This window comes from Podarcis bocagei (genome assembly GCF_964188305.1).
Source record: "Podarcis bocagei genome assembly, chromosome: 7".
NCBI lineage: Eukaryota > Metazoa > Chordata > Lepidosauria > Squamata > Lacertidae > Podarcis > Podarcis bocagei.
In genome coordinates this window covers 35,139,996-35,151,720 of record NC_138132.1, presented here as the reverse complement: position 1 = coordinate 35,151,720, position 11,725 = coordinate 35,139,996, and the positions used below count along the sequence as shown (strand labels likewise).

General features: G+C 50.1%; 1 protein-coding gene across 1 annotated transcript in view; it reads left to right on the top strand.

Moving 5' to 3' along the window:
- Positions 1–237: 237 nt before the first annotated feature.
- The window catches only part of NHSL3 (NHS like 3), a 58,238-nt gene continuing 46,750 nt past the window's right edge, over positions 238–11,725 (top strand). Inside the window, exon 1 of the mRNA XM_081203900.1 lies at positions 238–624. Coding sequence (XP_081060026.1) covers positions 384–624 — 241 coding nt within the window. The 5' untranslated portion in view covers positions 238–383. The remainder of the gene's footprint in view (positions 625–11,725) is intronic.

Here is an 11,725-nt window from a genome sequence, read left to right as displayed (position 1 = left end):
GCCACCCCACACGCCCTCCCGTCCGGGAGAAACTTTCCCCGGCGGCGGCTGCCTTTGCGCCTTGCCGAGCGGGGGACGCGCGCACGAGGGGCGGGCATCGGGGCGCGGCGGAGCCGGGAGAGGCTCCCCGGGGCCCGAGAGCGGGAGAAGCGGCGCGTCGGGGAAACTTTGGCGCGGGAGCGCGGGGCGCAGCCGCTGGGCCCCCCTCCGGAGGCGAGAAAGAGGCAGGGCGTCCTGTGTAGCGAAGCGGGGGCCTCCCATGGCCAGCCCGGCGGCGGCACCGGCTCCCCGCCGCCAGTGACCCCCGGAAAGCAAGCGGCGGCCGCGGCGGTGCCGTCGTGCGCCCCCCGCGTCCTCTTCACGTTTGGCCGTCCGCCAGGGAGATGTCCGGGAAGAGCGCACCTGCGGCGGCGGCGCTCGCCGAGGACACCTGGATCCCCGCGGAGAAGGGAGGCGGTTCCCCCGCCGCCTCACCCCCCAAGAAGAAGAAGCCCAAGTCCGGCTCGTCTAGCCTGCGCAGGGCCTTCAGCTGGCTGCGGGGCAGGCGGAAGAAGAAGCCGAAGGGGCCTCCTGGCGCGCCCCCTGCGGAGGGCAAGAAGCACGACGAGCGCCACAAGGGCAAAGGTAAGGCGCGTCGGCAGCGCGGGTCGCAAGCCGGATCCCAGCTGCGGGGCGGGAGGAGTCTGAAGAGCGCTCTGCACATGCTTAACGGGTCTTCCTGTGCTCTTGCTTCACACTTGCTAGGGTGGAGCTGGGGCGAGTGCCAGCCCGAGCCAAGCCCTGGCCTGGGGCTGGTCGTGCTTCCACCTTGGCGACGGGAAGGCGCTCTGCACATGGTTAGCTAGACTCTGTTTTATGAATATTTCCGCATGCTCAAGGGATACGCCGTGGGACGGAAATCGCGTGCTAACTTGGACTCGGCCCCTGTGATTTCCTGGCCTAGACGAAGCTCTGAATTTTTGCCAAAGGTTGTACTTAGAGAATAGAGCTGGGTTCAACTGCTTTAGTTGTGCACGTGAACAGTGTTACAGTGAATATGTCGCCCATTCCTAGTCCGCTCCATGTAACTGAAAATCGATTCCAAGGTGAAGCCCAAGTTGCCTAAAGTTGCTTTCCCTTCCTGAAACGTTTGTCCTGCTTTATCAATCCTTCACATGATCCATGACTCTGCCCCACCTTACTGAAACCAGGCCCCAGTTTTAGCCCATGGCTGAGTGGGCTGCCAACAAATCCCCAGGCAAGCCTTTATAATGCCATTCCGACCAGCCTTCCGCCATTCCTTGACTTACTTCCTCATGCCAACTTAACCCATTCCCTCCTTGCCTTGCTTGAAACAGGTGTGGGTGGCGCTTCGAGGACTGGGGCACAGGCTCAGGGCACAAAGTTGCATAAATGTGCAGAGTGCCCATGGGCAAGTTAAGATGGCCAGTGGCTGGGCTCTCACCTGCATGGCACTCAACACCACAACTGAGAGAAAACGTGTGTGTTTTTAAGTTCAGAAGAAGGCAGAAAGGGGCATGGAATCTGCAGCATGGCACAAAACAATCTGAGACGTAGCCCCTTGTGCTACCACCCAGGGGGATTTTCCTGTCCCCATTTCCATCTTTTTATTTTAAAGAGTGCCTGTTTGGAGCTGTGGGTCATCATTTTGACTTTCCTCTTCAGCAGCAAAAGTGTCTTTCTGTCAGCACGGAGTGCAGCAGGTCCTAGTTTTGGGTAACCTGTGTGTGTCTTTGCAGGGAGAGAGCTGCATTTGGTTCTTCTGGGGCCTGGGCAATTACAGCCAGCTCGTTCTTTCTAGCAGCGTGAGATGTGGGCCTCTCCTTCCTACCCCCCATTGCAAATTCCATTTCTACCCAAGGCTGTTGCTGGTTCAGTGGGCATGTTCCTTCTCCCTCTGACTCATGAGGTCAGAGATCCTGAGAGAAATCTGGAGCAGCTCCAGATGCTTCCCCAGTCTGCACGGCTGTTTTGCACAAGCTGAACTGCGGCTCTGGCCCCACCCTCAGCCTGTCTCCACTATGGGTTTTTTAAAGGGTTTTTTTTAGAATAATAGAATTGTAGAGTTGGAAGGGTCATCTAGTCCAACTCCCTGCAATGCAGGAATCTCAACATAGTTTCTCCCCTGTGCATGTTTGTTGATGTTTTCTAAGGTTTCCACTATCAGTGAAGCTCTTTCCTCTCTCCATACATCCAAACGGTTTCTCCCCTGTGCACACTGTGATGTACACCCAGGTTAGTGGGAAACAAAGGAAGGAGGCTGCTGTACTGTTGTTGGAAGCGCCCCCTCCCCAATTTACTTTGATGTGGTGAAGAGGTGCAGAAAAACTCCACATGATGTGTTGGCATGGTTGGTCTTTGTGAACATGCCTGTGCTGAGTTGGAGTGAACCAGATCCCTGGGTAGCCAATCTGTGTCACAGATGCCACAAGTGGCATAAACACTGATAAACCTAGAGCAATGTCCCAATGGAGCATTTAAGCAAGTGAAAGAGACTCCTCCTACTCTGGCCAGGTTAAACCACTGTTCTGAGGATGGGGAGGGGGGGTGTCCTCTGGGCTGCTGCTATCGCCACCCTTTAGAATCAGAAGAAAACCTTTTGGGAAATGGGTGTGTACCTGTGGTGCTGACCCAGGGAGGCATGCCTAATTGTGACATTGACAAACTCTGCATGCTGATTGCCCTGTGTCCATGACATCATAAGTAGCTGGACGTTGTTTTTGTCCTGGCACTCTGGCAGATGTGGCATTTGGCATTCTAAAGAGCTCAGGAAGCCTCTTGGCCAAAGAGCGATGGGCAGCTACTTTTTAGACCCATCGACCCAGAAGCTTCTCTTGGTACCGGCTTGGTTCAGAGGAACTCTGGCCTTGTCTGGGTGGTCCTTTGCTTTACTCAGCCCCAATCACACTGCTTTTCTTGTAGTGGCAGCCTGCTCATGCTAAGAGACCTCTGATGTACTCTCAGTGTGAACTTGCGCTATTATCTGCCCATTCCCTTCCAGCGCTGCCCATCCCCTACCATGTGTCTGTTGGCTTCCAGCCCCTGGAGAGCTGCTCCAGACGCAAGTCTTTTCACAGAATCATAGAAATGTAGAGTTGGAACTTGGAAGAGTCCCCCAAGGGGCATCTAGTCCAACCCCCTAAAATGCAGGAGTCCAACCTGCCTTGGCCCTTGAGCTGCTTGCTCCTTTGTCCCCTTGTCCAGGTGCACTTGTGCTTTTCAGCCCTGGTAGGGCAGACAAAAAGCCCAAGGGACAAGGTGATCACGAATCAGCACTATAGCACCTTTCCGAAGCAAACAGGCACCATCTTGGTGTGGAACATGAGTGAGACATGGAAGTCCTCTCCTGCCCCCCCCACTTGGCACCAGGGTACCATGTTCAACTCTGAATGCAGAACTGAGCTGAATACTGGTTGTTGAACTCTCAAGAACGGCATGAGAGAAGCTGGAAAGAATCCAAAGAAGAGCATCTACCATGACCAGAGGTCTGGAGAATATGGGGAAAGGCTGCAGTGCAGAAGTGATGGCTTGCTAGGTCAGGCCAAAAGTCCAGCTAGTGCAGCTTTATGTTCCCAGTAGTGGGCAGCCAGATGCCCTCCTTCCTCTCTGCCCCAGGAAGCTTACAAGTGATGGGCACCCTTTGCTGTTTTGGCTCAGCACCTAGGACCCCAGTTGCTGCTTCAGTTTGAAGAATATAAGTCTCTTGAGAGGAGACTGTTTTCAAAATACACAATGAGTTACCTTGAGAGGACCAGGATCAGTTTCTTCCCTTGTCTTCTGGTTGTATTTGCTGGGATTGTATTTGCAAGAATTTGGGAATCTGACATTTGTGTGTGAGGAAAAGTCTGAAATGAGATACTTTTGTGAACATCTCCTAGAAAAGGCAGATAGTCACTTTAAGTGCCTTAAATTTATCTTTTTATGGCTCCTGTCTCTCTTGTGCTTGAGGTGACTCACTACAATATATAAAAACAGCACACATCAGATCCTCATAAATCAAAGAGTAAAAACCTTCCAGGACAGTAACATAGGTGAGCAGCAGTTTCCTCTGACAGGTCTCCATCAGCTCCAAGAGCTCTCTTGAGGAGGCCATTCTGACAGACCCTCTTGAAAGCCAGACCTTCTCGTGGGCAGTGAGCATGGTGGGAATGAGTGGCCTCATTTGAATATAGCAATACTGCAAGTATTTATTTTTCTTAAAATGCATATCCTGCCTTTCTCCCAACGCAGAAGTTATGTTGATATGTACATGAGGTTCCCAGGCAGTCTCCCATCCAGGCACTGACCAGTCCTATACCTGATAAACTTCAGCAAGGTGTTGCTGCCTTCAGAACGTACCTTGGCTTTTGGTGTTTTGGGATTGAGCTGCGTGGTAGTGTAGTGTAGTGGTTAGAGTGTCAGACTAGGACCCCTCAGAGGTTTTATTATGATCAGTCAGTATATAAATTTTGTTAAATAAACAATAAATAAGATAATTTTATGGGAGTTGAAGTCCAGCAACATTTGGGGTCCCAAGAAAGCTGCTTTAGGGAGATGCAAACCACAGTCTCACTCTGTTGGGAAGTAACGCCACACCAAGACTTCCTGCCTGTTACTCTTGCTTTTGATTGGAAGGAGGGATTGGGCAGTGGACAGCATCCGCCTGCTTGAGCCCAATAAGCCATACACCAGGGCTTACCATGACGTGCAGACTTGCCCCGATGTACGTTTGACCTTCTCAAGACAGGCATACTCTTCTCTGGATCAGCTTAGAAACCTCAAAGTGAGTTGGCTGCAGTTTTGCTTTCTATGGCAGTTCACCACCCATCCACACAATTACTGCCTCTGCCTCTTCTTCTGAGTTCTGTTTCTCTACCCTCTTACAGGCACAATTTCCAAATATCAATTCTCAGCACTTTTGCTAGAGTTCCCCCCAAGAAAAGGCCAGAGAAGTCACAGCCCTTAAGATTCAGTGCTATTGCATGATAGCAAATGCAGATGTACAGACCTCTCATTTCTTTACTGCTGATGCCCTCTTCAATATTTGTACATGGGCACTGGAGGGCTTAGAGTTACAGGGAAGCATGCTGAAGGGGCTCACTGTCCAGTCAGTGCAGAAAACATTGCCCCCCCCGAGTCCTACCCTTAAGAGGGACCCATGAATTTCACTCTGATCCTCAGTCTAATCCAGCCTTCCCCAACCTGGTGCCCTCCAGATGCTTCATTTTTATCAGCCACAGCTTATGTGAGCTGTAATCCAAAACATCAGGAGGAGATCAGATTGGTCTAATACTAGGGAAAACAGCTTATGTCTCTGCTTGTGGGTCTGTAGGTTGGTGGTTCGAGTCCACCCAGGGATAGCTGTGGGCAGGATTCCTGCATTGCAAGGGGTTGGACTAGATCCTCAGGATCCCTTCCAATTCTACAATTCTATGAGTCTATGATTCTTTGACCCTCAGGGTTCATAGAACCTTTCCAGCTATGATTCTATGACTTAAGGCATCCAGCCCCCTGCCTACCTCCCTCCCCCCTGCAATGTAAGGATTAGGCTTACTATAACCCTTATATTGCAATTTATAATTTGATGTGCACTCTGCTTTGCATGGGTATCTCTAGCAGGCAATCACAAGTTGGAGCAGCTTTTGTGCAGGGCAAGTTTTGTTTCTCAGATTCTGGGGGAGAGGAGAGTGCTATTGACACTTTGGTTTATTTAATTGCAGACTGTTGGTAAAAAAGAAAGGCAATACGTCACCTGCCTAATGCTTAGAAGTGAAGCCAGAATATCCTGCAGATTCAGGGATTACCTATTGATCAATTCCTTCATAAAAGCAGAAGCATCTGGTTGGCCACTGTGGAAAAAGGATGCTGGGCTGGATAGGGCTATGGCAGGCATAGGCAAACTCGGCCCTCCAGATGTTTTGAGACTACAACTCCCATCATCCATGACCTGTTAGCTAGGGATGATGGGAGTTGTAGTCCCAAAACATCTGGAGGGCTGAGTTTGCCTATGCCTGGGCTACGGCCTCATCCAGGCTCTTCTTGCATATTTGAAGATGTAAGCATACCTCTTTGGTGGGACAGAGGGATGCTGCTCCAGTGGTCAGACTGTTGGTTTGGATAGAGTAAGTGACTGGAGCATAGCTTTGCAATGGGGAGCAGGGCTGTGTGTTGCACAGGCCACAAATTCAGAATCATGGCTGTTCTAGGTGGGGGCAAATAGCCACACTAGTTTCTCAAAATATGTACCTTTCTATACATCCTGCCTCTGGGAGACTATTCCAAAGCCCTGAGGCCACTGGAAGAAAGGGTTCCTGAGACTGACCTGGCCTCCTGAAGCGATGGAACTCAAAGCTGGGATCCTGAAGTTGTTATTTACCGGCTCAGTGACACATGTGAAAGGAGGGGATCCTGCAGACCCCAGGCTTAGAGGGGTTTTTAAGGTCAATACGACCACAAATAGTCTCTAGAACTGTTGGACCTCTTGGCAAGGAAATGCAAAAAAAGAAAAAAGAAAAGGCCAAAGTTATTTTTAGTGGTGCCCTGAAACAAATGTTGGATTTAGTTGATTTTAGTATTGTATTTTTGATTTTATTTTGGCTTATATTTCTTCACAAGCCATTTTGTTTGTGTGGGGAGGGGTGAATTCCTGAAAAGTGGTCTACAAATCTGTTAGATGAAAAACAAAGAGGGACAGCTGCTTGGAAACAAGGTTCAAATTGAGTGCCTCCCGAGCAGCCAAAAGTGCTTGAAATATGTGGGCAGAAGGATCTGCCGGTGGAAATATTTAGGATTACGTAGGCGAGAGGGAAACAGCCATCGGGGTTCTTTCCTTGCCCTCTTTCAGCCACGCAAGATGGCTTGTTACGATTCCCATGAGCTACTGCTGCTGGATGAAATCACCAAAGTCTGTCATCACAACATACTCTCTGGTTTCAAGAAGCATAACGCGGAAGAGCCACACCCTGTTCAACCCTTTCAGCTCCGGCTGCTGAAGCCACTCACCTCCTACCAGGCAGGGCTCAGAAGCTGCCATGGCCTAGTTAGGAGATGAGCTTCCGAGGGCGATGGTGACTGTCGGCCACGTGGCCTTGGGTTGGTCACGTTCTGTGTTGTGGTGGGTGGCAAGGCCTTCTGGTGCAATTCCAGCTGGGCAGGAACTTGGGGACTGGTTTATAGCACCTTCTGACAGTAGAGTGAAAGACCTATAAAAATTGAGATGGTTATTATTAGGTTTTTACTAGTTTCTTTCATGTAATTTGGGGTGCTGCAGCGCATTCCACTATTGGGCAGTGTGGCTGAAGCTGCATCTGCTCAGGTGGGGACTGGATCTGCTGCATGTGGATGGGGGTCAGGCTGGGCACTGCCAGCAGGAGGCGGCTGATGGCCCAGATGGCAAGAGGACCATTAAGTTTCCAGCTGAGGGTGTAGACCAGCCTTCCCCAACCTGGTGCCCTCCAGATCTTTCAGACTACAACTATGCTGGATGAGGCTGCTGAGAGTCCGAAACATCTGGAGGGAACCAGGTTGGGAAAGGTTGGCAGAGAGAGAATTTCAGCTCCATGCTGACTTTTCTGCTCTTGAAATGATGCTGGTGCATACATTTATGTTCCCGCTCCTTGATTTGATATCTCTTCTGTTCTCAGTCTTCTGTCTGGCTAGACAGGCACTAGGTATGTATCCACACTAAGAGATGTGCCTGAAATGTAGGGAATGGAAGAGAAATCAGTTTGGCCCACATTTTGAAGCAAACCAACCTAATATGCTAGTCTTGAACACAGCTGTCCATTGGATTACACCCTTCTCTGGATTTTGTAGTTCCGGTTCAAAAGTGCACAAGAATGCCTATTTCATATGGGTAGGTGGGTGGGGAAAAATAGTACAAAATGCATATTTTAGGGGAAGAATTGTGTGTATATGTTTTCAATCTCCAAAAAGCCTATGGATGGAATGGACCTAGGATTGACTCCATGCAAAAGTAGCATCCCTTCCCAGATAAACATTTAATGAGAGCGTATTATCAACACTTCCTCTTGTCCTATGCCTAGAAAGTATGGGTCTGAGTGGTGTTCCCCTTGCTCTGCTCCTTTCCCAAGGAAAGCCTGCCCTTAAGCTCACAACAACAACAATCTGCAGAAACCCAATGGCTGTTTGATCCAATTGAGCACTAAAGAGTTGTTTTTCCCAGAGGGAAGCAGCGGGACAAGAGGAAGTGTGGATAAGCCCTGAGTCAGACCACTGCCCTCAGAAGTGCTGGCTCTTTCCCCGTCCTGGACCTTGGATCCTTTTTAACTGGGATTGAACCCAGGTCTTTCTCTGTGCCAGGATTGCTCATCACCACTTGTGCAATCCAAAGGTTGCATGCCTGGCACGCTCTGCAGCATTGCAAGGGATCCTGCACAAGTCTTGGATCACTTGCTGCTTCCCTGCCACTGATGTTGCCATGGGCTGCTTCCCCAGGCAACAACTTTGCCTGCTTGCAGAGTGACGGTCTGGCTGAGCTTGCTGACAGCAACCTTGGTTTGCTGCTCAACCTTGAACTGAACTCGGATCCTTGCACACCATTCAGCTTGTCACCAGCACTGCTAAGGAAAGGGCAGCTGCTTTGCCCCTTCTAATTGCTTCTGTTCCTTCTTTCTGTATATTGCATCTAGTTTGCAGGATACTCTGCAAGGCATTCCCCTCTTGCTCCCTTTTTACAGGCTGGGGTGTGGATTTTCCCTGATGGAGCTGGGCCTTCCAGGTGTTGAAAAATCTATGCTCAACTCTGTTTGTTTTCCCCCTTTGTGAACCAGACCCCACCACTGTGGGTCAGCCAAGACCAGACACCTGTTGCTCTAGGCCAGTGTTTCCCAACCTTGGGCCTCCAGCTGTTTTTGGACTACAACTCCCATCATCCCTAGCTAGCAAGACCAGTGGTCAGGGATGATGGGAATTGTAGTTCAAAAACAGCTGGAGGCCCAAGGTTGGGAAACACTGCTCTAGGCACCCAAGAGGGATCATCGCAAAGGGCCTTGGCTCCACAAATATGTAAAGGGCCTCTATGCTGAAATCCAAAGCAGTTTGAAAGCGATTTAGATGTCACACCTCCCTCCCTCCACCCACATGTACTGGTGTTATGCTCAGCTTTGTACAGGGAGGGGAAGGCGGCGCCTGGAGCTGTATTGTTGGTGCACGGGCTCAATCAGGCCACCAGGACAGGACCCCCTGCACTGAACAGCCTCCCCCAGCCTTGGCTGGGGCTGATGGGAGTTATAGTCCAGTCCACCTGGAGAGCACCAGGTTGGGGAAGCACCAGTTCCCTGGCTGAGATTCAGGGCAGTTAAGGCGTTTTCCAAGGGCTTAGTATATGTACTGTGGCAATAGAGGTTTTGTATACCAAAAGCAAATAATTAAACTTGGCCCAGTGGCATATTGGGAGCCAGTGCAATTTGTTTAGCAAAGGCATTACATGTTGGGGCTTAGGGTGCTGTGTTAAGCAATCTGCAGCAGCTGCAGCAGCTGCAGCCTCTGGACCCACCTTAAGGGCAGCCCCACATAGAGTGCCTTGCAGTAATCCAGCTTTGATATTAGCAGTGCATGTGGTCAAGGAATGGTCATAGTTGGGATACTAGCCGAATCTGGCGAAAGAATCCTCTATCACTTTCCAACATACTTGAGCTTACCTTATTGTATCCTCCTCACAACTACTCTGTGGAGTAGGCTTAGGCAGGGGGAGAGGGGCTGAAGTCACCCAGTGAGTTTCCTGGCTTGTTGGGGCTTGGAGTCCAGTTGAAGGGCAGCCCACTCTCCTTGGCTGTGCAATGCCTCCTATTCTGGACTAATGAATACAGCAGGCAGGGGGGTAAGTACAGGTATGTGGCACAGAGCCACAAAAATATCCCAGCAAGGCCGTCTGCCCACAAGCTAGGCATGAAACAGGATTTCTTGGCTAAGCTGCCCATTCTGAAGACTCGCAGGGCGTGTTCACGCATGAAGTGCTTGGTGAAATTTGGTCTGGTGCTTGTGTTCTTTCTTTTTTCTTAAGAAGAAAACTCTCAAGTGCTGGGCCAGGTGATTTCCTGGGACCAGTTTGTTCCCATCTATCTACTGCAGTAGGGACACGGGTGGCACTGTGGGCGCTGTAGGACTTGCCAATCAGAAGGTCCGCCGTTCGAATCCCCGTGACGGGGTGAGCTCCCGTTGCTCGGTCCCTGCTCCTGCCCACCTAGCAGTTTGAAAACATGTCAAAGTGCAAGTAGATAAATAGGTACCGCTCCGGCAGGAAGGTAAACGACGTTTCCATGCGCTGCTCTGGTTCGCCAGAAGCGGCTTAGTCATGCTGGCCACATGACCCGGAAGCTGTACGCCGGCTCCCTCGGCCAATAAAGCGAGATGAGTGCCACAACCCCAGAGTCGGTCACGACTGGACCTAATGGTCAGGGGTCCCTTTACCTTTATCTACTGCAGTAGAACCCCCAGAGCCTCACACAGACATCTCCCTTGCTTCATATGTTAAAACAGCCTTTCCTAATGGCTGGCTGGGACTGATGGGAGTTGTAGTCCAAAAGCATCTGAAAGGCTGCATTAAGTCTTCTCCCTACCACCATATGAGGGCTCTTGAGTTGCCCCCTCCTCCTTAATGATTGCTCCAGCATCCTGTGTTAGCCACACATCCATCCACTCTGACTGTGCCTGCAAGCTTTAACAAATTAATTGGTGCAATTTGTCAATGGATGGTTTAAAAGGCACCTTCGCTGTAATTTTGTAATTTGTATATTTATATAGATGCCATTGATTAAAGACCAGGCTGATTACAGAATCTTTTCTTGACCTCTCTACCCGCTGCGAGCTGAGATTGTGGGAAGGCCAGAGCTGGAAAACTCCTTTTAAAATTTCCTCGCCGTCATGTTGCACAGAGTGTGAAAGCAGCCTCTGCCAACCTGGCGCCCTCCAGATGTTGTTGGACTGCAAGCTGTTGTGCTGACCTGGGGCTGATGAGAGTTGTAGTCCAACAACATTTGGAGGGTGCTGGGTTGGCAAGGACAGGGGCAATTTAAAAAAAAGATTTCTATGTGACTGCCTCAAACTATATCTGATTTCTCTGTGCTCTGGAGACCAGCTAGGGAATTCACACAGGTGCCAGCTGTCAGAAAAGAAAAAGCAGACTGCATTTGTGCAGTGCAGAGTTGTCATAATGAAACAAACTTGTCTGCAAGGAAGGAGTTCCTCTTTGTGCCTGTTAGTTGGAAGTGGGCTTCTGTGACCAAAGAGAAGCGCCATTGTTAATATTTCCCAAAGTCTTCACTGTCGTTTTAGCAGCTTGCAACTGCATATTTATTTGTCCTCACGGGCTGCAATTGCAAGGCAGAGTTGGTCTGTTTTAATAAACAGAAAACATGTGTGCGCACAGATGCCTCTTCCTTCCACAGCTCAACCCTGGGTTATAATAGGGAGCCCAGACTGAGGCTGTTGGTGCTTATATCTGTGTTCGGGTTCTTTTTGTTTTAAAAGCAAGCGGAGCTCTTGGCTTGGCTGTTATTTTGTGGCAAGGAGTTCCACAAGTCAGTTGGTGGGAAGGAAAGCTGCTCCCTGCTTTTTTCCCATTCCTTTCTTGGCCTGGGCATCCTTACCTGGAAACAAGTAAGCAGAAAGCTTCCATAACAGAATCCAGAGAACTGTAGTTTCTGCTCAGAGTTGCAATTCCCAACACACTTCACAAACTTCATTTCCCGGGGTTCTTTTGTGGGATCCCTGAGGTTTAAGTGTG